At 32.0% G+C, this 27,953-nt stretch overlaps 1 protein-coding gene across 2 annotated transcripts; it reads right to left on the bottom strand.

The window, feature by feature from the left end:
- Positions 1 to 102: 102 nt before the first annotated feature.
- LOC129908821 (putative GPI-anchor transamidase) lies at positions 103 to 27,691 on the bottom strand. 2 transcript variants are annotated; one of them, XM_055985626.1, is made up of 7 exons: positions 27,459 to 27,691; positions 26,904 to 27,403; positions 4,966 to 5,083; positions 4,798 to 4,908; positions 4,582 to 4,742; positions 4,347 to 4,494; positions 103 to 286 (listed from the first exon to the last, which is right to left on the bottom strand). In XM_055985626.1, exons 1-6 carry the CDS (start codon positions 27,534 to 27,536, stop codon positions 4,395 to 4,397), a joined length of 1,068 nt encoding a protein of 355 aa, XP_055841601.1. In that variant the 5' UTR covers positions 27,537 to 27,691; the 3' UTR covers positions 103 to 286; positions 4,347 to 4,394. The 2 variants fall into 2 exon arrangements, with proteins under 2 accessions (XP_055841601.1, XP_055841600.1); XM_055985625.1 differs by lacking the exon at positions 103 to 286 and having other exon boundaries at positions 4,258 to 4,494.
- Positions 27,692 to 27,953: the final 262 nt, after the last annotated feature.

Here is a 27,953-nt window from a genome sequence, read left to right as displayed (position 1 = left end):
CAGGGAAGTTATTTTTTAAAATTATTTATTTGGTTTTTTTTTTTCAATTTCAGTTATAATTTTTATATTACATTTTAGATTTGAAGCTTGCTTAATATCATATATTTTTATAAAATATGTACAAAAACTTAAAGAAAACATAAAAACTTAAAGAAAAACAAATATATGGCAAAAGTTTTAAATATGAGAAATATGAGTAAACTTGAAGCAGTGGGTGTGAAAGAGTCAGTCGTAGCTCGTCGCACTTAATCGCAGACAGATTCAATTGTTTGGGAAACTACACATGCTAGAGAAAATTTATGTATATGAATCATGTATTTATATTGATGAAAACATAGTTAAAAGTTTCGTTAAAGTGAGAAGAAAAACAAAAACTCAGAATCAAATCAAAATCAAAAACAAAAAAAAAATAATTTAATTCAAAAGAAGAAAAAACTATTGATAGAAATTACTTAGGGTAAACTGTCCTATTGTTGCCACTCCCCATATGTGATTGGCACCTTGAGCTAAAACTATTTACAGCTACTATTTTTATTTATTCTTTAAAAATTCACTCTTCCAACCTTTTTTGGCATATCGGCTCCGAAGTGAGTCCGAGCTCGACAACGAAAGAGGCTCAAATTAGTATGGAAATTATAATCACCGCGGAGCCGATTGCATATGTATTGGTGTGGTGAAATTCTCCATTCCGAGAAAATGGAGCCGAGTTCGTAATCGAGTCGGAGCCAAAAAGAACCGGAAAAGGAATAGATAGATTAACGACATTCACCACACCTCGCACCCTTCAAGCAAGAAAATTGAGTTCAGAAAAGACGACCTCCGACCGAGAAAAACGGGATTGCACTCACACACTTGCAACTTTTTGTGTATGAACACAAAGTCGAAGGAGAAATCGTGGTGAAAAAACCAATACATTTCAAATCGGCTCCGCGGTGATAATAATTTCCATTCCATACTAATTTGAGCCACCTTCGAACCCGTTTCGTAGTCGAAGTCCGACTCAGCTCCGCCTAAGGCGGAGCGGATTCGGACCTATTTCCTTGAAGGGCAGCTTGTAGGCAAAAGTAATTTTACAGCTCATTTTCCAGTCTTGGTATAGTTTGTCGATGCAGCACATCAAAAAATCAATAGAAGAAGAGTCCACAAATTTGGTATAATTTGTTTGAACGAAATGAAATATTTTGAAGTCTCCAGTCAACAGGGAACATATTAACAACAAAAATACCATCGCGTATTATAGCAAAGTAAAAATAATCAAAAAAAAAAAAAAATTCAAGAAAAAACATCAGAAAATTCGTTTTAAAGCAAAAACAAAACAAATTTAATTTCGTTCAAGATTTCGTTAACGAAATTTCGTTCAAGATTTCGTTAACGAAATTTTGTATGGAATATTTCGTTTCGCTTCAGCTGCGTAGTAGGCTTAAAACAGAAATATTTTTACTTTGTTTAACTTTTTAACCCAATTTCTGTTTGGGTACTCTGAAATTGTGCATTTCTTTTACAAAAAAGATGGCCACGAAAGAGAAAACAATGGGCGCATTCATGAATGCAGTGACCATTAACAAAAAATACCAAAGCTGGAAACTTTCGTACGTCTTTTCCCCCAAATCTCTTTTGTGTACAGTGTTGTCTGTGAATATATGTTAAAGCCACCACGTTGGTAAATGACGTAAACACGCATACATTTATAGATTCATGACATTCACCACACATCCAACACGAACACAACGATAGATTGACGACATTCATTTTGATATGAAGTCTGTTAATCCCTTCAAGCAAGAAAACCGAGTACAGAAAAGACACTCCGACCTCAAAACGCGAAAACGAGGTTGCACTCACACACTTGCAACTTTGTGTGTATGAACACAAAGTCGAAGGAGAAATCGTGGTGAAGATACCAATCCATATGCAATCGTCTTCGCGGTGATTATTATTTCCATACTAATTTGAGCCGCCGTGGGACTCACGTCCAGTGATTCCCAGATGGAAAAAACCCAAAAAGTGAAACAATTTTCTCAATTTTTTTGATTTGGTTTTTCGATTAAAAATATATTTAAATACAGAATGCAATCAGTTTTAATTTTTTGCATAGCCTGGGTCCCGAGTATACTTAGGTCAAACTAGATTCTTCTTTAAAATTATCGAAATTTCGTTCTTATTTTTTGCAACTGTCGCAAACAACAACTTCTTTTCTCGATGGTTCTTTATTGAGTGTCAAATAAATATTCTTAAAACTAACATTTCTTGTACTTGAGAATTTAGAATAGCGGGATTCTCTATTTACCACTAGAAGAGTGGGGAAGATCATTCGATTTTGGTTGACCAATACTGATGTAGTTATATTTCTTTCATTAGTATATAAAGTAAATAGAATACGTTATTACAGTAGAAGCCGTAAAACGTGTACGGTTTTGATTAAATAATTCTACACAACTTTTGACGTGTTTTTCTTTTCAGAATAGAGATTTTTTTTAAATAAAAAAATTATGTAGTGTTGTTATTGGTATATTTGTCCTTGAGTGTTCATTTACCGTTTGTCGAATTTGCTTTTGAATCAGAAAAATCAGAATATTATTAAAGGAAACCTCTAGAGAGAGTAGTTTTTACTCTTTGTCGGTCTGTAAAAAAAAGCTCCACGATGCTATACGTTCATTTTAGTAACATTTTAAAGCTTATGATTATACTACAAAAATGACCCTTCTCCCGTAAGAGCTTCTTGAGTGTAGCAATGCGTGTCACTCAAACAGCACTTGAAATCGGCTTCGGGTATTACCGTTTCTAATTTAACGGCTTTTTTGATAAAAGAAAGTTTACATTATAAGAGCTCTATGTAGTCATCACTGAAAAACCAAAATATAAAGAAAAATCAAAAATTTTCAAAAAAAAGGTAAAATATCAAAAAACGGTATAAATTTAACTTTTTTTTTGAAAACTTTAAATTTTCTTTGGTTTATCTAAAATTTAAACGGTATGTTTTAATAAAATGTTGAAATAAACTCAAACGAATTTAATTTTGCTCAAAACCAACCATAGTTATAAAACAGCGGCACATTTTCTAAGAAACCGTAAAAAGGCCTATTTTGATAGCTTTTCTAAAATGATCTCAAATGTAAGAAAACATTTTTTTTTTTAACAAAGTAAACTTAATTTGCTTGAAGAGAATTAAATGAAGTTTTCAAATGCATCCTTAAATTCTCTGTAAGGTTATTCGTTGTTGAGATATTAATAGGCAAAGTCAAAAGTATGGTTTTTGGTTTGCCGTATAAAAAAAATCGTAGAAGTTTGAAACAAAAATAATTTTAAAGCCAAAAAATGCCTTTATAAAAATAATAATCATTTTTTCGCAAAAAATGTTAACAGTTTTTTAAGAGAAAAGTAAAAACAAAACAAATTTAGAAAATGTTGGTATTTGAATAATTCCAGATCTAGTAATTTTACCATTAGAAATAAAATATTTAGTTTTTAAATCCTAAAACTAGACAAATGTAGCTTTCACATTTTTGTTCTATTGAAGTGAATAAAAAATGTTCACCTCTTAAAAATTTAATGGGCTCTGGGACCTGGTTAAATAAGGTTAAATTTTTTTTGCAGATGGTTTTGTTTTGTTTTTTTTTTTTTTTTTTTATTAAAAAGGAGTTTCCTGGTAGAAATGATTCTGAGAAAAATATTTAACAATAAGCCATACAGCAAAAAAATTTTTATTCACCTCAAAAATTTTACACGGGGTTAACTTAAATAAGCAAACACATACATCCTCAAAGTAGACTTTGTTGGTGGTTGTATTTTCCCCTAAACTACTGAGGTTTGGTTTGCAGGGTTGCACTCACACACTTGCAACTTTTTGTGTATGAATACAAAGTCGAAGGAGAAATCGTGGTGAAAAACCAATACATATAAAATCGGCTCCGCGGTGATTATAATTTCCATACTTATTTGAGTCGCCTTCGGACCCGTTTCGTAGTCGAAGTCGGACTCAGCTCCGCCTGAGGCGGAGCGGATTCGGACCGAGGTCGGACTCGTTTGCTTGAAGGGTTTAGGAACGATGTTCATCTGTCAAATAGTTACAAATCGTAACTATTTAGTTTAGGAACAACAAAAGTTAACGATAGTTTACAATGCACCTCTCCACAGCCCTTAAAACTTTACCCAATTTATGTAACGGGAGTTACTAACAGACTTTTTGTTTTCTTAGGTGGTTAAAATAAAAAAATTGTTTTACTTTATTATAAAAGTAATAGGAATGCTACATTCATGAACAGTATTTTCGTATCAACTTTTATTGAAATTGAAAAAAAATATCTATTTGTGTATTGGAAATTTCTTTAGAATGTAACTTGAGTTACCATGGAATTGCTGCTCATCTATTCAATCGGTAAAATTGATTTTAGCTTCTATTTATCATCAAACAAGTGAGATGGAAATTGTGGATGAAATTTATACGTAATAATAGATTTCGCTGGTACGCTGTGAACTGGATATTCAAAGAAGTCTCTACGAAACACAAAAAAAATTATATTATTTAAAAAAAAGGTGTTTAAAAATACATTCAATATGATACTAATTTATTTAAAAACTCACTCTTCATCAGCAAGCGTTATGTTAATCCTTCCAGTTGATATCTCTGTCGGACGTATGGACCCAAAGAAATCAGTTATTGGTACTTTATTGGGATCCCGATTGTAAAGATCTTTTCGTACGCTTACTGTTGAAATACATACTCGTTTTGGACATACTTGTAGCTAAATTAAATCGATCAATATGGCTTTAGAGAAATATTTTGTGTTAAGAACTTACGAATTCGCCCATTGTCCGATCACTATTAGGTTGTACTTTTTCTAAAAATTCAAGAGCGTAAAAAGTGTACCTATCAATCATGTAAACTCCTATCGAGGGATCTACGTGATGCTAGAACAAAAAATTATTAAGAACCCCATTTGTGTGCTAGGCTGAATAAGTTTTTACCGATAAAGAATCTTCGCCTACTAAGCTACTAGCTATGGCCAGAACATTTGGTGATTGGAATTTTTCATAGAGTGAGGCTGCCTGACAAGTGTCGACCATAAATAAGAGTTCATTGTACCTATGAAAAAAAAAAGAAAAAAAATTGAAAAAAATAATGAACTGAAAAACTTTTCATTATTTGAGTTGATGTTTTAAATTTTGAAAACTTGCTGATAGCCTGTGGTGCGTTCTTTTATTCGACAATGTTAACTATTGTTAACAATAGTTAACTTTCATCGTTCCTAAATGAGAAAAAAGTTACAAAGTGTTGTGACGTCACAACATCGTTCCTAAATCCAGTGTTGAAGTGTCAAATAGTTACATTTTGTTACTTTTTTCAACTCAGCTCCTGGACTTGAGTTTCAATGTTAATCTGTCAAACACAACTAAAGGGGAAGAGAGGGGATAATGTGAGAAGAGAATTTCTTGTTTGTTTCCATATTTGAAATTATTGAATGCATATTTTTGTTTCAATTTGCTTAGAATTCAATTAAAAAGAATTATTTCAGTACCAAATTAATTCTTTCTTGTTTATTCATTCATAAAATTAATCTCAAAAAATTTTCTTTTGACAGATCAACAAAATGTAACATTTAGTCGTTCCTAAATCAAAGTTGACATTTTGTAACAAAATCTAACAAAAACAAATACAACGATTTTTTTGACATAACAACAATAGTTAACATTGTTCAATAAAGGAACGGACCACTGGGGTCGAACTACGGCATGTGTACGTTAACGTATTGACGCTTTCCCTTCAAGCAAGAAAACGAAGCTCAGAAGAGACACTCCGACCTCAAAACGCGAAAAACGAGGTTGCACTCACACACTTGCAACGTTTTGTGTATGAACACAAAGTCGAAGGAGAAATCGTGGTGAAAATACCAATACATATAAAATCGGCTCCGCGGTGATTATAATTTCCATACTAATTTGAGCCGCCGTGGGACCCGTTTCGTAGTCAAGGTCTGACTCAGTCGGAGCGGATTCGGACCGAGGTCGGACTCGTTTGCTTGTTATATCTCTACCCTTCAAGCAGATTGTAGATAATTCAAAATACAATAGTATTTTATTTTGTTAGCCAATACTGCACCCTTTACAAAATAATAAGGCAAGAGTTTGATAAACAAAAAAACGACTTTGACTTAATATTACTTATTTTTTATTTGTTTCAACAAAAACAATGTGCACCAAATTTTTTTTTTTTTTTTGATAGGAGGAAATCTTCAAAAGACACTTGGCAGTATTCGACACCAAGTAGTGTGGGACTCTTAACCACTAAAACCACCTCTTTATCAGGACCAATCTTGAGAGATCGACATCAGATTTTTCTTTCTTAACTTTGTAAAATCACTTTGGGGGAAGTTTAAACTTTTAATACTTCCCCATGTTTTTTTAGACCATAAGCTCATGAGGCTTGGTTCTTCTTAATCTCCGAACATGGTTTCTGGTATTCAAGACGGACACCATTTCAGAATTGGTATGACTTTGCAGTCTGTGATTATGCGATACAGCGTATTTTTTAACAACTTCTTAGTAGAGTAATTAAAGCAAATTATTAGGGAACCCGGCCGAACAGCTCTGATTTTGACGATTTTTTTTTCAAACGTAGGTAATTAAAAATACTTTAAGGTCTATAGATTAAAAATTGCCGGTGTTGCCGTATTGTTTTTTAAAATTAAAATTAATTTTTTTTTAACAAAACCATTTTTTTTGCTTAAAATTTCATAAAACAAATGATAGCAAAAGATTCTCTAGGTAATTTAAGGAAAATATATAAAAGGCAGTAAGGGACAATCTTCCATCGTTTAAGCTATAAATGCAATTTTCAAACATTCTGACCTCAAACACAAAAAAAATATTTTGAAAACAACGGCATCACCTACAATATTTTAAAATACATTTTTAAAAAGCCAGAAGCTCATTCTTATCTCTTAAATTTAAATCCACTAAATTTAATCAAGACTTTTTGAAAAAATGGTCCTCAAACTCAGAATTAAAAAAAAAAATGTTATTAGAAAAATTTAAAATTACTTTTTTCTAAAACTTTTTCTAATGAAATATGAATTTATTTAAAAAAAATGTTTGGCCATAAATATTATCAGTTGAATTTCGAAGCAAAAAAGGTAAAATATATCACACTTTAAAAAAAAAAATGAAAAATTACTTCAATTTCAATGGTTTTTTTTTTATTAAAACTGAATTTTTGCATTGAAATAATTAATTTTCTCAATGACTGTGGTAAATAGGAACTTTAAATTTTTGCTATTTAACTTTCAACAGTAAGGGTTATTAAATGAATACAAAATAATTTTATGTTTAGATGTTGAACTTTAAAAAAAAAATAAGTTACATTTTTTTTCAAAACTTTTATTAAAAAAAGTTCTTCGAAAATGAAATACTTTTTAATTTTTTTCATAAACCGTAATACATATTGACATTTCCTTTTATAATTTGAAATCATAATAAATGCGGCCAAAACAATTTGGAAATAAATGCATTTTATATTACGACCAAGTTTAAAAAACGACATGTTAAAATTTTTTCAATAATTTTTTTTTTTTTCAAAAATCTGAGTTCAATTACCATTCTTTCAAAAGCCGTTCATTCAATTAACTTAATTTTAATTTTACATATATGACTAAGCTTCTAGCTTTTAAGAAATGTATATTTGAATATTGTAGGTGTTGCCGTTGTGTTCAAATATTTTTTTTTGTGTTTGAAGTCAATTAATAAGAAAATTGCATCTATCGCTTGAACTATGGAAGATTGTACCTTACTCCCATATATTTTTTTTCCTAGAATTTCCTAGACAATCTTTTGGCATCAATTAATTTCTAATCTTTAATCTATAGACTTTAAAGTATTTTTAATTACTGACGTTTGAAAAAAAAGATCATCAAAATCTAAGCTGTTCGGCCGGGTTCCCTAATATTGCCAATTTTTGAGCTTTAGTTACTCCACTATCTGTAACCGTTTCTACTTGTAAGTCACGATGTAGATCGCTATTTCTTATGTACCAAGGTGCATTAACTATTCCACGAAGGACTTTGTTTTGGAATTTTTGGATGATTTCGGTATTTGTTTTCTTTGTACAGCCCCATAATTGGATACCATAGGTCCAAACAGGCTTTAGTACTTAATTATACAGCATTATTTTGTGTTGGGTTGATAAATCAGAGTTGTTACCAAGTAACCAGTACATTTTTCTATATTTCAAGTTTAGTTCTTCTCTTTTCTTTTTGATGTGCTCTTTCCACTTTAGCTTTGCATTTAAAGTCATTCCAAGGTATTTGGCCGTATTGGCGTAAGGTACAGCTTGATTATTAATGAATATTGGAATATTGTTTATCTTTTTATTTGTAAAGTTTATATGTGAAGATTTTGTTTCATTGAGTTTGATACGCCATTTTTCGGTCCAATCTCTGACTGTGTCGACGGCATATTGCAGCTTTACTGCTCCCCTAGAGACACATTTGTCGGGTACCAAAATTGCGGTATCATCTGCAAAAGTAGCCATTATTGTGTGATTCCCAACTGGGATATCCCTTGTGTATAGTAAATACAGGGTAGGACCTAGGACACTTCCTTGTGGTACACCGGCTTCTATTTTCTTCAATTCCGAATATTCTTGATCGTACCTTACTCTAAATAATCGGTCTGAGATGTACGATTTTAATATTTCATAGTACTGTCTGGGAAGATCCCTTTGCAGTTTGTACTCAAGTCCCTCATGCCAAACCTTGTCAAAGGCTTGAGCAACATCTAAGAAAATAGCTGAACATACTTGTTTTTCTTCTAATGCTTTTTCTATTACATCCGTTATTCTATGAACTTGGTCTATCGTGGAATGTTTATTTGTAAATCCAAACTGATGATTTGGGATTAACCTTCTTTCTTCTATAATTTTGCTAAGTCTCTTCAGAAGCAGTTTTTCAAAAACTTTTGCCATAATTGGTATAAGCGATATTGGTCTGTAAGACGTCACTTCTGTAGGTGGCTTACCTTGCTTGGGTATGACAATAACTTCAGCAATTTTCCAATGGTGTGGGACATACCGTTGCTTAAGGCATGCATTTATTATATATTGGAGTTTTATGAAGGCTTTCAAAGGCATTTCTTTCATAACCTGAGCAGTAATAAGATCGTAACCTGGTGATTTTTTATTTGATAGTTGATGTAAACACATACTTTTTATTTCTTTTAATCTTGCAATTGATATTTCACTTTCATCTATCTTATCAACAAACTGTAAGCTATTTTCAGCCGCGTTTGTTGGGTATGGCTTAAAAACATTCGCAAGATGCTCCGCGAAATGGTTAGCTTTTTCTTTTGGGTCACCGATCCATTTCCCATCTTGAGATTTCAAGGGAGAGTTTAGTAACTGCGGTCTTTTCAGGCGCTTGGCTGCTTTCCATAGTGAAAAATCGGTTGAAGCATCAGTCGTTAAATTCTTTAGGAATGTACTGAGTGAATCATTTTTGAATTTATAAATTTGTTTTTTAAGATTGTTGCTTATACGGTTAAACGTTGTTTTATCGTCTGGAAATCTAGTATTTTGCCATTTTCTTCGAGCTCTTCTTTTCTCTATTATCAACTCTCTTATCTCTAAAGGATATTTTATTTCATTTTGTCTTCTATTAGAAAATGTTGGAGTACTTTCTTCAGCGGCCTGTTGCACATCAGCAATAAATTTTTCCACTTCATGGTCAATTTGCTCGATTGTATCCATGGGAGATCTTAAATTTATAAAACTTAAAAGCCTTTCTCTAAAATCACTCCAGTTTGTTTTCTTATTTACAAGCTTTGGATTACTTTTTTCTATTACTTCCGATTCACTTAGTGATAGAAACACTGGAGTATGATCTGATGACAAGTCATAATTACCTTCGACACTAATGTGATTTCGTTTGATTCCTTTAGCTACGAAAAAGTCAATAAGGTCTGGTATTTTGTTAGTATCGGAAGGCCAGTAAGTAGGCGACCTGGAGGAATAGAATTCGCAATTGTATTTACGGCCTGCTTGGAAAAGTCTTTTGCCTTTAGTTGATATAAGTCTTGAACCCCAATGGGTGTGTTTCGCATTGAAGTCTCCACCAACAAGAAAGTTATGCCCAAGAAAATTTAATAGATCTGTATAGTCATCTTCTGTCGGGGAGCGCCTTGGTGGGCAGTATATAGCTGCTATCTTAAACTCTTTCTTTTTCATACCAATACTAATAGTTGTTACTTGCATATTTTCATTAGTAAGCTTGGTTTCTTCATAATGTTTTAAGCTTTCTTTTATAAGAATCGCCGATCCACCTCTTGCCTTGTCAGCTGGATGTGGAGCGTGGTAACATGAATAGTGTTCTATAATGTGCACCAAATCGATACAAAATGTTGAAACGAAAAATTAATAGCTTAATTTTTTGCTGTAGGACATCCTGGAGCCTTTTTTCAAAATAAAAACGAAAATGTGTTTTTTAACAACTAGAATTTGACTTTAACTGGCTGCCATTTTGTAGTAACTCACTTTTATACAATGAAATTACTTACAATTAAAGAAAATATTATAGGTCGTTTCAAATCAAAAGTCCCATGGAAAATTGAGCAAAATTTAAAAAAACTCATTCGCTTACTGGAAAGAAGCATTTATGAGGCAGCTGAACTTTTTCTAAAGTTACGATAAAATAATGAAGAACAGTTTTTGATATCCCTATTTTAATTAATTGATCCGTCTGTGAGATTCACTGGGTTAGCCTCAGAAAGCGGAGGCAAGTCTACCGGGCTTGCATCACTCCATATCCGCGGGCATTACAAAAAAACAAACAATTATTTAATTATTTATCATTTGAAGGCAGTTGGGATAACTTTGCCGAAGATATTAGGTGAAGATGGACCAGAAATGTTCAGTTTATATGATAGCAATTCATAACTTAAAATTCTATTCACATCTTTTCATTTGTATAATTGGGCAGTAAATATCTTATTTTTATTTTTTAATTATTTTGGAGTCGTCACCATAGAAATCATTAATAAACAAATTCAGATTTTTCGTTTGTTTATTTTTTTCTCTAGCATTTCTTTCATTCAAACAAGCATGATTTGTTGTTATTTTTGGGTTGATTTGTCGCAATGAGCCAATAAAATTGAGTTTTTTTGTTTATTTGTTCTCAATTTTATTGGAAGGGAGAAAATAAACTCAGAGTCAGGACTTTTGATTTGAAACGACCTATATAAGGAAGAGAATGTATGTTTAGTTTTTGGTCTACGACAAAATGGAGCAAAGATATTAGCTTAGAAGTAAAATATCCTAAAAAATGCATTTTTGTGAATAACTCCGCCTTTTAAATATAGACCTATCGATCCATGAAATAAAAACTGACAGTGCCTCTGTGCGCAAGGTCAAATGACGGTTTGACTGGACTAGTATCCGTTTGGATACCTCGATTTGTTCGAAATCGGAGAATTTTCTATAGAGGTATCCGTTCGGATTGACATATCGGAGAATCTTCCGATGAAACATGGCGCCCATCAACGCATTGGGCACGTTCAAACAGTTAACATAAAGCTATCGGATAGTTTTTTGTTGTTGTAAACAATGTTAAAAATTAGCAAAGAAACGAACCATTTTTTGTCAAAAAATAATCTGAAAGTATCCGAGAATTGTGCAAGGACTATGCAACACTAAAAAAAAGGAATTTGATCAAAAGAAACAATTATTTCCTCTTTTCAATATTTACATATTTTTTGTTGCTATCTAGATAGCTTTTCGTTCAAAGAGATATTCCAGATACGGGTATCCCAGATAGCCTATCCGATAGGTGTTTGAACGTGCCCATTGCGATGAAGTGTGTTCAGCAAACACTTTTTGACAGTTGTGCTTTGAATTTCATCGGAAATTCTCCGACACAAAATAGTTGCGGGATATTTTCAGAAAAGTTGAATTTCACAGAAAAAAAAAATATAAAAATGTAAATATAATTTTGATTTTTTAGTGTAGATTAATAAAAAAACAACGACAAAGCCTCAGCAAGAGAGGTTGGTTGAAATAAAGAATACTTGAGCCCCACAAGGATTTTTATGTATTGAATAAATCACGCTGACACATGTGTCAAATGAATGCGATTGTATAATTTAATTTTTTTGTTCAGAAGTGGATACCTTGAAAGAAATGTAAGTTCCGATCGAAACGAGCTATCGTTTCGGAACTTTCTTCGAACGGATACCTCGATAGGGCTGATTATTTTCATGATAACAATATTCAAAATGAGAACGAAGCCGCATACAAAATTCACTCAAAATTTCGACCAGCTCAGATTTTGTTGTTGTTTGGTAGTTAAAATTTTGCTCTATCTGGAGGTCATAGAGGAGGTGTACCTAGAATTTTCTGTTTTGCGTGGCCACCGGTGGGATCGCTAGTTTATTTTATATCTGAACCTCATGCAGGAAATTGAAATGCAGATCTACCAAAAGATGTCGCTAAAGTATTTTCTTCGATTGATAGTACTATAGAAATATGTATACAATAAGTATAATGCGTTTAATACCTTTCTTTCACCAGAAGATGCCCTCACAAACAGGTTTGTGCTTTGAATTTAAACATGATTTTGGTTTGTGTATGAACTTGATTGAGCTATCTGAGCTTAAATAGCTTACTCTAGACCTTTCAAAAAAAATGTGGGCCAAAATACTATTTAGTGCCTAAAAAGTTGTCCCTTTGCACAGTAAATTTTGAAAAAAAAAATGTTGACATTTTCATCAATATATTTTCATATATTTTAGTTGACAAAGAATGGTTATACTTTAATTTATTATATAATAAAATTTGGACCGATATGTTTGGAATGAAATTTCTATATTTATGACAGTTTAAACAGAAAGTGATCAAAACCAAACAACTCCGTTACTTTACTGCAAATTTCATTTTTATTTGTAAAATCATATAATTAAGCTCTCTGATATTCCTATTTGAAACTATAGGAACAACGTAAGTCTCCTATGAAGTTAAATCACTACCACTGCGTTACCAAGATAAACAACAATGTTACCGTGATTTCTAAACAATTCGATCCAAATTTGGGTTTCAAACTTGTAAAAGAATATAATGTTAATTTTATAACTCAATATAGTTTTTCTAATTTGTACTTTTTCTTCAAGAAAAATGAAATTAAAAAAAAGTCACATTTTTTTAGGCACTAAATAGTATTTTGACTCAAGTACAGAAATAAAAATAAAGGTTCGTGTTTTGAATTTAATGTATAAATTTTATGCATTTATTAGTCCAATTGAGCACTTAAATTCGTTTGAGGCAAACTCCACAGTTGACTGTGTTGGTGCCATTTAAAATGCACGGGAAAACTACTACATATGAGCACTGTGGAGTTTTTTCTTTCATTGCAGCTTGTAGGGTGGAAGAGAAAAACCAACCGAAGTCGCGTCTCTAGGTATTCCTTTCTCTATGCTGGAAGTTATGAATATTTTTATAATTCTCGTATGAACGTTTTATACCAAAACTTTAAACTTTAAATCGTTTTCCCCAGAAATTATGTTTTCAAAGTCGGTGCCCCTCATAACCTCAAAACTACTGCACCGATTCTTTTGAAATTTGAAACACTATTTCTGCACTTATTTTAAAACGTAACGTATTTTCTCAATAATAATAATAATATCCTATTCGGGATCATTGACCCCAAAAATGTATGGATTCCTCTAAAAAATACCACAAAACACAATAAAGACAGTTACTATCCCTTATAAAAGGTTTGAGATAGTCGGGAAAAAACCTTTTGCTTAAAAACTGTCCACTTTTCGACATCCTTTCCATATGGACAGCAGATTCAGGAGAACAACATACCAACATTTCAAACAATTTCACCGAGGGCCACTTCAAATACCAAATGCGGAGTACTTTCCGATTTCGTCGTATTGCTTTTTAAAACTAATATATTTTTTTTCTAAAAACTTTGTTTAAATATAATAAATAAAGTGATTCAAGAAAATTGTCTAGATTGTTTATAGTAAGGTAAAGTAGTAGATAAAATCAACAAATAAAAAAAAATTGTTACACTCAAGAAACTTGGCAAAAAGTTTGCTTTTGGTATAAGAACCAAGGATAAAAAAGTCTATAAAAAAAAAGTTGGATGGAAGGGTGTTTTTTCGGGGACAAGAGGGAGGGGTGAAGCTCAAAAATATAGTGTAGATAGTATAGTATATATAGTATAGTAGATTAAAAACAAGGGTGCTTGTTTTTTGACAACAGCTAAAATATAACCGAAACCCATGTAAAAAACATGCTACATTGACGATATTCTGGATGAAGGTTTTAAATAAAGCAGCGACAAAGGATTCAAAAGTTCTTAAAAATATTTTTGGTGAAAGGGTGTTTTTTGATGAGTTGAGTTATGTGTGAGAAGGGTATCGTAACAGCTGACTTAAATTGTATTAATTTTTAAAACTTGGTGAAAAAGTTTTGGTTGGTATAAGAATTAAGAATCTATAAAGTGTACAAAATTATATTTAATGAAAGGGTGTTTTTTTTTTAAGAAATGATGAAATTCGGAATTAGTAGGTACCACAAGAACTGGGAAAAAATTGGTACACCAATGAAAATTGTTAAAAATGTTTCATTTATAACAGAAACCAAGAACCCAAAAATATTTCAGGTGAAAGGGTGTCTGATTAATTCAATAAAGGTATCCTTATGAAATTCATTAAATATGTTCTCTTTCCCATGGCCAGGGATAGGATCTTGTGAACCTAAACATTTAAAAAAAGGCAAAATATAACTCCCAAAAAGGCATAAAAAGGCATTTATTGAGAGAAAGCATGTAATATACAAATTAATTGTAACAATTTTGAACAATCATGAGTTTTTTTTAATTTTCAGGTAACAAGCGACTGCGATTGTCCCTTAATGGGGACTTTTCACGATTCGATTTTGCCGTGCGGCGAAGCTTTTCAACTCGTGTGAACGTAAGCCGCAAGTCGTGCGACATATCGCGCGGCTTAAATCGACTCGTGAAAACTCGACAATAGAGTGCTTTAAAGGAGCTAAAGATTAAATTAATTAATTAATTAAAGCACTCGACATCACCCACTTCAACATTTGCCGGGAGCTCTCGATTTGTGTCCCCATTTATTACTCAAGTTATTTGTTCAACTCTCTCGAGTCCCTTATTGCCCAAAAAAACTGATTTGTACTTCTCAACAACATCTTTTGCGACTGCCCCTTTCGCGGCTTCCATTGGGGCAAGTGGGGCGGTGCCCCGGGGCCCTCAACACGCCAGGGCCCCGTAAGAAGACAATGCAAAGAAGGCAACTGGTTATAAAAGTATCGAAGCAAAAAGATAAGATACTTTACATGAATCACTTCGGACACAAGAGGTCCCAAAAAAATAAATTGCTTTTTTTAAAGAAAAATTACATATTATCTTGGGGCCCCAAAAAATATTACTCACATAATTTTAGCGACCAACAAATGATGTACATCAGGGGCCCCACCAAAAATAAGTGGGCGTATACGTACTTTTTTATTTATTCTTATTTTATATATTAAAGGGGCCCCAAAAATTAAGTCTTGACCCGGGGCCCCGACAACTCAACTTAAGTCCCTGCTTCCAAATCTCTCTTGATTGGCAAAATATGGAGAACTTCTCCAATCGAATATTGTAAATTGAGTAAGTTAGCTTTTGAACCCTGATACGTGTAGGTTGCCGGCTGCGCAATAGAACATAGAAGGCAATAAATGGTAGCAATAGCAGACAAACAAGTTACATAGGTATTTCTTTTCACTCGAATTTTGTTTGTGTGGGGTAATTAGTGGATCCTTAATATAGATATAATGAGTAAGTAATATATTGAGTACACTGAGGGATAAAACAACTTAAAATCAACGAAAACCACGTTGATTCAACTATTTTTCGGAATGATTTTAGAAATTAGAGTGATAAAATACAACAAAAGCTAAAGTCCGACAAAAATTAAAAATTTGTTTACGTTGTTTCAATTTTAATTTAAAGACTTTTTATGTTAGTTTTTTAAACATTAAATCAACGTTGAACATATTACATTTTACGTTGCGTTTTTTCCCTCAGTGTAAGTTATCTTTATGTTTGTATTTGAGTGTTTTGTGTGTAGGCATTAATTTATAGACGCTAATAAGATAAAAAAAAAACATAGAAAGAGGCAAAAAAAGGCAATAAAGAAAGAAAAGGTGTATATTTTACACTTAGGAGCAAAAAAATAGAATCAAACGTTGAGTTCTGTAAAAACGATAATTGGTCAGGATGTAATTGACATACATGAATGTTAATTATACCATTAAAAAGCTTGAAACAAAAGCTTTAAATCATTGAATAATTACAAATAGAAGTGACACCGCAGATTACTCATGCGACCACAACGTACCGGAAGATAGATGAACTACATGTTTGCGCCTCAACTATCATGTATTTTCGAGTTGAGTCTTAACTAATAATTTTTTTTAAACCTTCATAAAAAAATTAATAATTATTATTATACATTTCAAAGAGCTTATTTTGATATAATTTTTCGTATATCGAAAACTCTTATTAGTCTAGAGAACAAGGACGATGCCTTTTACTCCTACTGGCCTAGGTTCGAATACCGGTAAAAATTGAAATTGTTTTTTTTTTTGACAAATTTATTTAATTTTTATTCTAGTAATGTAAAAAAAAAAAAAAAAAAAAACAATCTCAATTTCCCGTCAGATTTGAATCTAGGCAGGTAATTTTACCAGACATTCACAATTTTCAATTTCTCCCTCGCTGCTGCTCCTGGGGCTGCTGCTGTTGAGTCCGCACCTGCTTATTGCTTCCACTAGGCTTGTCTGCCTCTGCTACTTGTTGTTGTTGCCGTGTGTTTTGCTGTTTTGGCTGTTGTTGTTGCTGCTGTGGCTGTTTTTGTTGCTGCCCTGGAACTTGTGCTGGCAGTTGTTGTTGTTTTTGTGCAACTTGTGCAGGCAATTGTTGATTTTGCGGCTGTTGCTGCTGTTGTTTTTGTCTCTGGGGTTGAGGGACTTGCTGTTGCGGCTGTCCCAGCTGCTCTTGCTGTTGTTGTAGTTCCGCTGCTTTGGCTGCTTTAGCGGCTTTTTTGTCTTAAACTATCATCATCTTAAAACTATCTTAAAGCTAGACAAAAATTCATAAAAACTAGCCTACTTATCAATTACTTACAACTAACTTACTGGCCCTATACGGGCACTCTAAGTTATACTTCATTTCTTAATTCTAATGCCTTTCGGGCTTATAACTATTTTACTACTAATATTTTAATGGTTTTTATTTTTCACCAAGAAATAATTTTAAAAAAACTTGTTATCATATCATTTTTTTTTTATTTTAAAACTAACAAACTAATTAAAACTACTTAAAACTACTTAAACTACTTAAAAAACTAGAACAGCCACAGCAAGCAATTTTTGATTTTTTTTTGTTTGTATTTTAAAGGGTCCGACGCACAGTGTGGGAATTCGCGAATTTAGCGGAATAAAATTAATAACGCTTGCATTTTAAATTTTATTGTAGTTTTTTTTGTGATTAGTTCATTGAATATGTGTATACAATCAAATGTAATTCACATTTTGATGATATTTTATTTAAGTTTTTGTAAAATGAGCTTTGAAGTGACAGGTTATTTTCACCAAAAAGTACTTTTTTTTTGAAAATCATAATTTACAAAAAAAACTATTGAGGAATGATTTATTGTTTAATTTTATGACAAATATGAATAAAATAAAGAAAAAAGTTAATTATTGTCAGAATTGACTAGGTTTTTTGCAAACCGATATGTCAATGACGTTGTTTATGAACTAAAGAAACTATTCTCTAAAAGGCTACTAAAACGTACAAGATACTATTTGAAAGGATGTTTTAAAATATGGAGCTTTATTTATGCACAATCAATGTTTTTTTTTTAAATTGGTAAGTGTTCTGTCACGAAATTTTTCTGCCATACATCATCAAGGATATCAAAAATTCAAAGAACCGTAAACTTCCTGTCGAAAAAAAATCAGTTTAACTGAAATAGACAATTTGTTTTTACCAATCGTGTTATTCTTGTAAAATAAAAAGCCAATTTGAATTTATTTAATTGTTTTTACTATATGTTTTGTTTTTAATGTAAACAATTTCACCCTTACTAATTCCTTTTTCCACTTTTTCGCAAACTAATTTCATATGCAGTTGAAATTTCTTCAAAGCTAAATGAGTCTAAGAGGCCTTGTACTTTCTTCTCCTTCATTTTTTCACAGCACTCATTAAATGATTTTCTAGGTCTACCCACACTTGCAGAATTCGAAGGGGAAGGAATTTCGTAAAATATTTGCTGTGGTATTACTAAATAGCCACTGAGCCAGGAAGCATTTTTGCATTCAAAGCTTTCACGGTTACTGTTTTTTGACCATAACTGACCTAACTTAAAACAAGTTGTCCTCACAGACGCCTTTAATGATTTAACTGCTTCTTCAGAATACGTTATGAACAAAAACATTTAAAACAAATGACATAACTGCCTCAAAGCGCTTAATTTGTATTTTTGAGACCCAAACATCAAATATGTCCTTCTTTGTTATTTGGAAAGACATTCTTTAAATTATATAATACCGAAATATTTTGTAATTTAAAAGGATAGTTTGCTAATTATTCAAACAACATACCACATTATAAAAAGACGAAAATTAATACTCCACAGTACATATACACACAATAACAAAACACAGCACTTATAACAAGTAAAATTAATTTTAATACCGATTTTCAAAGTATCAAATATCAAATTTTGTGAAAAATACGCGTTAATTGTTTTTTTTTTTAAATTAATTTATTTTTATTATTATAATTGGAACACCCTTCATTAGATGTAATACTTTTTTTTATTAATTGATAGTTTTCGTTTTTAATTTCTAAAATAACTTAATTCTTTTTTTTCTTACTGTTAACTTTGAATTTGAACACCCTGTATTTTTATTGGAACTATTTTAAAATCAAATTCACAAATTTTTTGAACACCCTGTGAAATAAAAAAAGTTTCTAATTCTATAACATTCTTCTTCTAACAAAATACCAAAAAGTTATTCGATTTTTACGGTATGCCATCATTTTTTTTTTGATGGTCATTTAGAAAAAAAAAAAAAAAATATATCATAACAAAATTGGGGTGTCAAATTTTAGTGATTCTTGATAGATAATAAATCAAGCTTTGCATTGAATATTGTGTCTAAGCGGAATAAAGCGGAATAACTAAAGTTTTGCTCTAACAAAGGTACAAAAATCGAAAAAAAACACATTTTTTTAACTTCAATCACCAAAACAAAAATGTAAAACACCCTGTGAAATAAAAAATTACTTACATAATTATACCTTGATATTTAGAAAATATAAAAAAAATAAAACTTTTATTAAAACGCACACCAAACGCACGAGAAAAAATTAAGGGCAAAGTAATCTCTTTCACCAAATAAACAGAAAAAAAATCGCCAACTGCAACTTGGAAGCTATTTTTTTTTTGTTTACATGATCCCCACCTATCAATGCTTTTGTTATCACTTTTTACAATCTATTAGCTTTAAGAAAAACCGGTTTTGGCATTAAACAAGAGAAGTCATTTTTCGAATTAAATTCCGCTAAATTCGCGAAATCCCACACTGTGCGACGCCACTTCCTATGAGCTATTATTCGAATTATAAACACTGTGAAAGCCGGTTTGCGCGTGCACACTCTTCCACAGTACAAGATCGACTGATACCAGACATTCACCTTATCCTCTAGGCTATCTCCACTTTTTGCATTAGGCAAACTTTTATCTATATGTATAATCGGTTTAGGATTTGATTTTGGGTTGCTGGATTTGCTTTTGGATTGATGGATTTGCTTTTTTAATTCAACGCACGATTCTAGCGCCGACAATTTTACAGCGGAAGTTTCCCTGGGTGTCCACTTCTATTTGTAATTATTCAATGCTTTAAATCAATGCTAAGAACTCTAAAACCCGTTCACTTTATAAAGATCCAATCAACATAAATGAAGTATGTAAGGAAAAAAAAAAACTGAAATTGAAACAGAGAGTATCTGGAAAATTTAACATTAAAAAAAAAATTAAGTGCTTTTTATTGACAGATACCGTCAATAGTATCAAGAAAATTTAACATTTAAAATAAATTGCACGACTGGGGTCGCACGTACTTGCTCTTATGCTTAAAGTAACTATAATGTTAAAGCTTTTATTCAAGAAATTTAAAATTTGATATTTTGAAGAAATTTCATAAGTAGTATAAAAAAATTAAATCTGTTTTTATCATAAATTAAAAGACCGTTTAAAATTATCTTAAAAAAAAAAAACAAATATGCCATTTTATTTCTTGTATAAAAAGGTATTTTTAGAAAAAAAATTTCGAAAATTGTAGGAGCCGTTTTTTAAAAAAATAATTTTTTATATATAAAAAATGTTTAACATTTTTCAAAAAAAAAAATTGGTATGCCATTATGAAGAAATAATTAATTTACACATAAAAACTAAATTTCAAAATTTTTCATTGATCCGTTTTCAAAAAATTGATTTTTCAAAAAAAAATTTTGAAATATTTTTTAAAAAACCAAAAATGCATTTTTTGAAAATTTTCTAAAATTTTAATATTATCTTTACTTAAACACTTTTGTATAAAAATTTTCATTTAAATCGGGTTAATGTTGTACGAGATATTCAGAAACGAAAAAAACCGTTCTATGACAGGTACCGTTAATAACGGTACAAAAAATATTTTTTTTATTTCAAAAGTTGGCTCTTATGCGTAGTACTACACACAAAAATTTTAATCAAAATCGTTAGAGCCGTTTTTGAAAAAAAATTAACTTTTCTATTTCCGTTGTATGGCAGGTACCGTTAGTTTTGGTCTTAAAAAAAAAATTTCAATTTCCCCTCTAGGGAATCACCAAAAACTGCTAACTACCAAGTTTGAAGAAAATCACTTCACTCGTTAAGGCTGCTGCTCCAGATAGAGACAGACACACAGACAGACAGACAGAAAGACAGAATTGCCGGACCCACTTTTTTGGCATTCTCCATCATCGTAATGTCATGTAAAATTGTTATCTCGAGTTCGATTTTTTTTACGAATCCTAAACTTGCCCTATAGTACCTATATCGCAAGTAAAAAATGAAGTGCAATATATTGACAGATAGCGATGATACTATCGTATGCATTTTTATGTTTTTACCAACAATTCAAAATGAAAAAACCAAGCTTTTAAATGAGACCATGAGACTTAAAGAAACCTTATTTTATCCATTGCAATTTTTGTTTTTAATATAAATAATACATTTGATTCCATTTTTTTGCTCCTAAGTGTACATATATTTGGCACGAGGGGGGCGTGAAACGTGTTTGTTTTTAATCTATAGTGTCGTACGATTGAGCAAGAAAAAAAGGCAAATTCCACAACATCCTATCCCTGCCCATGGCAATTACGAATAAAAGTAATATTTAATTTTTTTAATGTGAAAGGCTGCTTTTTTTAGAGGTAGAGAAAATATGGGTATATTTGAAAAAGAGTAATATTAGTGGTACACTATTGAAATTCGAAAAAAGAATCTAAAGTGTCTATAAAAATATCATGGTTATAAGGGTGTTTTTTTGAGTGAAAACAAAAATGATGGGCCACCCTAATGAAATTTGGTAAGAACATTGATTTTGGGACCAACTACAGATTTTACTGTCTCTTCGAAAAAAACACCCTTTCACCTAAATTTTTTTTATGAAAACTCTTTAAAAAAAACAAGCGCCCTTGTTTTTAATCGGTAATAACTTTTCTTAGAGCAATCGTATTGACTTTATTTCATTATATTCCGCATCAAAAAATACCTTAAAAACATGTGTTATATGATGATATTTCACAAACAAGTTTTTTCACTATATTTTTGAGCTTCAACTCCTCCCTCTTGTCCGCGAAAAACCCCCTTACACCCAACTTTTTTGTATAGACTTTTTTATCCTTGGTTTTTATCGCAAAAAAAAACTTTTTGCCAAGTTTCATGAGTGTAACAATTTTTTTTTGCCCAACGCCACCCCCAATTACATTATTCCAATTTATACAGAACTACCACTTCTAATTACGAAAAGGAGAAAATATTTGTTTGCTCAATAAAACTCATTCTGTGGTCATTTTTTTATTTTTACTTGCGATCAGTGTTGGCTGTGCCTTAAGTGCGATCGTGCGCTGAACCACCAATTTCAAAAGATTTAAAAATTTAAACAAATTCATTTTTATACATATTACCATATTAATATTTTTTTTTTTAATATACAAAAACATTACCTGTTTAACAAATAAAATTTAAAATTATGACGAAACAATTCAAACACTTTGCAAAACTATTAAGATTTATTTATCTACCTACCTACCCTAAAAAAAAATTCTCGTGCGCTTCGGCCAGTCACGAGACGCGTGAAACAAAAGATATTTCATTGAAATATACCGAGAGATAGGTCTACTCTCGTGCGCCGCACGAGCGAATCGAATGACGAATATTAACGAGAGTATCCGATTGGTGCTTGAAGTTTTATGTTAAACTGCCAGGGCAAAAAAGCAAGATGTGGTGGCCGAGTGGGTTAAGGCGTTGTAATGACGAATCAATGTGCTTGCTCAACGTCGCGTGTCGTGGGTTCGAATCTCGTCGAATATTTTTTTAATTTTTTTTCAATCTAAAATTTATGTAGGTATTTATTTCAAGACGAAAAATTCAAAAACACAACTTAGGTAATTCTCGTAAAGAAAATTGAAATTATTTTTTTTCGAGTAGGTAATTTAGAAAGTTACTAAAAGTTAAAGCAGCCATTTACTTATTTTAATTTTAGTAAAATCTTAAGAGATATTAAGATGCTAAAATCGTTTACTATTAGCAAATTCTTCTTTTTAACTATTTAACTTACTAAAATAGCTTTAATATTTCACTAAACCGTTTAAAATTTGCGCCGTTTCGTTGTATTGCATTTAGAATGGAAGATATTGCAATATTAGTGTTGTTAATGCATGGAGCAATATGCGAAGGACAAATCAATTTACTACTTTAATTGAATTATGAAATATGATTGTCATATTTTCTATGTTTGAATACCTCAATCTTGAATATACGGCCAATGGAATATGGAACTCAAAATATAAGCTTATTTTTAAGCCAACCATTTCAAGATTTTTTTCAAAAAGAAAAACAAACAAAAAATTGAAGAAAAAAAGCCTTAAAATAGATTCGAAATTGAAAGCCAATATTATAGTTTTTTAAAAAATGGCTCTGATTTTGATTTTCTAAAAATGCATCTTAATAAAAACAAAAGAATTGCATACTTGCTTTGAAGGGCAATATGTTTTCAGGTGTTGTTTTATTCGTTTGAAAACCGATTTTGGTTTTTTTTTTATTTTTTTTTTTGTTCTTATATACATACAATAATTACATTTACTAATTTTCTATATAAAAAGTCCTAAAAGTTATAGCAACTTGAATTCTAAGAACAAGTTTGTGCGACCCAGTCGTGCATTTTATTTTTTTTTTCTGACTTTTATGATTGCTGAAAGTTGTACTTACGAAGGCCAGGCAAACATTCTGCAGAATTGGTGTGTTCATTAATGCAACAAAGCAGAACGACGATTGTAGTTACGCAGATTTCACACAAGGCTACACAATACAAACGTAAAATAGCAGTTTTACCTTGGAACTTATTTCAGCAATTTTTAAAATGACAGGAGAGCTGATAAATCTTTACTACAGGCCGCATCGTGAAAACTTGCCATTTATTGCAGCTTATGCAATCTTCAAGAACGGGATGACGAATGACGTTGTGCATTTCATTGGAAAGTAACTTGAACAGTAATTACAAAACAATAGAAGAAGTACTATGCTTACTCAACTGTGAATATTAAGAAAGTTTTTAAATATTATCAAGCTGCAATGCCATATAATACAGTAAAATAAGGAGAAAAAAGGGGTAAATCTCGGAATGAATGTTAGTAGAAATTTTTTTAGCTCAATATCTTCCTTTTGCCATTCTATAACATATCTCAAAAGTCTAGAAAAATCTCATGTCCGCTTGTCGCGATTTCAAGGTCAAATCGCGAAATGCAGATTTTCAAAATAAGCAAAAATAGGCTATGGTATTATATACACATATGATACATGATTTCAAAGTATTTTTTAATGCTGCTTCGAAGTTCGAATTTCTGTATCTGGGTTCAAATCGTAAATTTTTTTATTCTAAGCCAATTTTAAACTGATTTTCAATTAAAATACTTCGTTTGATTTGGAAATAAATATTATTTTAGAATATATTTTTAAAACAGCATGTTGTTGTGAAAATATATACTTTAATTTGATGTCGAAGTTGGGTAAATGACGAAAAAATGGAATTTTTGAACTTTGACAGCTTATAAATTCTAGGTGGTTTAACCGAGTTACATATTTAATACATTGTTCAAAAGCTATATTTATGTCCTATCAGAAACTGTAAAAAACTCGAAAATGGGTGAAGGTCAAAAAAACCGTTTTTTGCCCCTTACTCCAGATTTTGGGGGTGTTAGGGACTTTTTAAATACCGTTTCGTAATCAGTGCGATTAGCTCTATAAAACGTGATAGGTCTCCGCTCGCGTATATTTTGAGTGTTACACCGTGTTATTATTTGAAACCGGTTTTAGTTAGCATGGCTATTGAGGAATGCGAAAAGCAAAAAATAACGTGTCGAATGCGATTTTTTTTGTTTTCACTTATGACCGGATTTTGGGGTCGAATACTCTTCGTGCATCGTTATATTGTATTCACGAATTGAATTTGGCATTGGAATGTTGACAAGTTTTCCCTTTATTCGATCAAACCGTTTTGTCTGATTGGTGGATCCATCAAATGATTTTGATAGCGGTAGCGTTGCGAAAACGCATCGTGAATTTTAACGGAATACCAAAAGCTTTTCCAAAATTTTTTTTCATATTACCTCTAATTATACCAAAAACAGATAGTGTATAAGATTTCCAGTTTCTAAGTCATTTGGAACTGGTAGCCGCCGGAAATGGGTTAAGTCTTTTCTTCATAGTTTTGATGCCCAACATTGAAGACGACGAAAATAACCGAAGTTTTCCGAGAAATCCATTGATTTTGTCTTTTGCAGTTATAATGTTTCCGTCTCTTCCTTGGAGGCTCTTATTTAGGATGTTTAAGTGGTCAAAAAGATCAGATTAAGGATGTTTAAGTCGTCAAAAAGATAAGACGTTGAATGTTGAAATAAAAAACACCAATAATTCAGCTCGTAATTCCAAACCGTATGTCAATATTTTTCCCTCTGAAAGCCAAGGCCTTACTTTTATAAACACGGGAAAAAATTTCTTTGTGTTTAAGTAAAATCTTTTGTAATTGAATCGAGCTTTGAACGGGTAAAGTGTATACAGATTTTTAAAAATACTGACACATTATAGTGGGGGTCGCCAAATTATTTTTCCTCTCAATGGGGTCGCTAGCTCAAAAAGTTTGAAAAACACTGGTTTATCGCATATGATAACTTGGAATCGTCTGTTCATTCCACGAATTTACTTTTGAAGGTTTTGCTGTAACTATTCTTTCACTGTAGTTTACAGTTGATCAAGACTGCTTGGAGGTGGATTTCTTTCGCAAATGCATCTCTTCAACATTTCCTAGACAAGTCCTATTGAATTTAACACGGAATAAAAAGAAAGGTAGGCCTAAAAACTCCTGGTACAAGCAAATGCAAAAACACCAGCATTCTGTTCGTCTAAGAAATGGAACAATAGAAAACCTGGAGGCTTGCCGCCGATTTCTGAGGTCAACCCGGCGAACCCCACAGGAGGATCACTAGTGTGAAGCAGATAGGTAGGATAGTTATGAACCCCTCGACATCGAGATCATTACAACGCCGAGAAATAGGAAGAAGTTCTATTGAATTTAACTGGTTGAACAGAATGCAAATTTGCTTGTAGCAAAGAAAAACGCGGTGGTACAAGATGTCAAATAAAATTGCTAAAAATGTAGAAAAGATGAACAGAATATATGGTGCACTAAAATGTCAATTGCCTTGAAAAAAAAAAAATAATTTTAACTGAGTAACCACATTGTCAAAAGTCATTGCGCTTGTAGCTTGAAGTAAAAGTTGACTCGAATTGATCCACATCGAATTTCCTTGCCACAGCTACGTATTGTGGCACCAATATACTAATTTCATACTTTTTAACTTTGACAGCGGTACAAGACACAGCCACAGCTACATCATTCTGTTCCACCAGTAAATCCGGATATCTGTGTGGTCGACGCAACCTATTCTAGCATGCTCACTAACTCCGTGCGTGTTGTAAAGCAGATTTTTCTCCATGAACCCAAAAAGTTCGCGGGTTGACAGACAAACTTCAGCAAATCTCTTCCCAAATCATCCCACAAACATTTTATTCCATGCCGTGAATTTAAGATCACTCATGTCTCATTTGAGAAAATAACCATGATACTGTGACATAAAGTAATAATATTTGAGCAGGAGTGTAAAACAATCAAGAACTATCTATCTTTAGTTTATTACGCATTTCACCAAAAAATTGACCTCGATGTAAAAAAAAGAAACAAGCTAACAATAAAAATGAAACAGTAATATGAAATATACTTCAAAATCACTCTTTAAAAGTTACTTATAATATTTTGGGACACCTTTTATAGTGCATTTCGCATTGCTTTGTTTTGCACTCCACGAAAGTTGCATACGTAACCGGTTACCTGTCCCTTTTTCCCTACCATTCAAAAACTGACAACTTCAAAACTAATGTTCTTCGGTATAAATTTTTGAACCTTTCCTTATGTTCCTAATGCTCGTACTGTATTCATCCACTTAAAGATTTTTCCGCTAAAATTATATAAATACCTTTCTTTCTGCCACATTTGTTCGACAGCATCGGCTAACTCTTGACTGGTTATTTCTTCAGAATCTTGAAACTTAAGAAAACCGTCTCCTCCATGACCAGTTAAGTAGATAAGAACATTACTTCCGGGGTCTGTGAGGAGTTTCTTAGACCGTGCGGTGCTATTTTGTGTGCGACCAGTTAACAGGCGTACGAAATTCTCTACGGTGACTTCATATCCTCGGTAGTCAACTTCTACATCATCTCCGTATACATTAATGTGCTGATTGGCATTATTGTAAACATGACCAGGGCGTGGATTCCTTGGATTGCATGCCATGTCGTCGGCTATCATGAGAATAATTTGGCTATCTGGAATGCCTAACCGTTTAACAGATCTGTAGATTGAGAGAACATTGGCTACATGACGATAATTGAACCAAAAGCGTGAGGCATCAACAAGAACAGCCCAGTTGTTTGAATGAGAAGAAGATTGCACAGACTTCACGTACTTTTCTGGTAGCTATTAACTTAATTTTGGTTAAAATTGAACAAAATAAATGGTAAGATTATCTTACATCAACACCGCCATCGTACTTTGCATTTGAACCAAGAGCAAGAATAGAAAATATGAAAATCTGAACTATTTTTGTCATTTTTAATCAAACCAACTTTTGCTTCCGACTCACTAAACAAAGTTTTATATAAATTTGAAAATTGACGTAATGATTAGGTGTGTCCCACAAAGAGATATCGCTGAGGGCTGAGCTAAGAATAAAGGCTCTGCCACACCGGAAGGTACATGCGGTAGCGGTATTGTATGAAAAAATTTCCACAGCTGAATTTTGATGTTCCAGTTTGGATTTTTTTTTTTCATAGTCAGCTATTACACGAAGCCTCAAATTAGTATGGAAAAATTAGTATGGAAATTATAATTACCGCGAAGCCGATTGCATATGTATTGGTGTGGTGAAAATCTCCACCCCGAGAAAACGGAGCCGAAGTCGTACCCAAATCGGAGCAGCGAAAACCTACCAGAAACAGGAACAAAAAAAGAAATGACGCATTTGCGA

Source organism: Episyrphus balteatus, chromosome 2, assembly GCF_945859705.1.
Source record: "Episyrphus balteatus chromosome 2, idEpiBalt1.1, whole genome shotgun sequence".
In the NCBI taxonomy this organism is placed as follows: domain Eukaryota; kingdom Metazoa; phylum Arthropoda; class Insecta; order Diptera; family Syrphidae; genus Episyrphus; species Episyrphus balteatus.
This window is presented reverse-complemented; position numbering and strand designations above follow the sequence as displayed.

Bases quoted from the DNA above. Each gene is read 5' to 3' on its own strand.
- LOC129908821 (XM_055985626.1), bottom strand. From the start codon at position 27,536: ATGACAAAAATAGTTCAGATTTTCATATTTTCTATTCTTGCTCTTGGT. The intron at 5,084-26,903 runs GTATTTATATAA...TTTTTTTCATAG, and splicing joins CAAATGTGGCAGAAAGAAAG to GTACAATGAACTCTTATTTA. The intron at 4,743-4,797 runs GTAAGTTCTTAA...GATTTAATTTAG, and splicing joins ATCGGACAATGGGCGAATTC to CTACAAGTATGTCCAAAACG.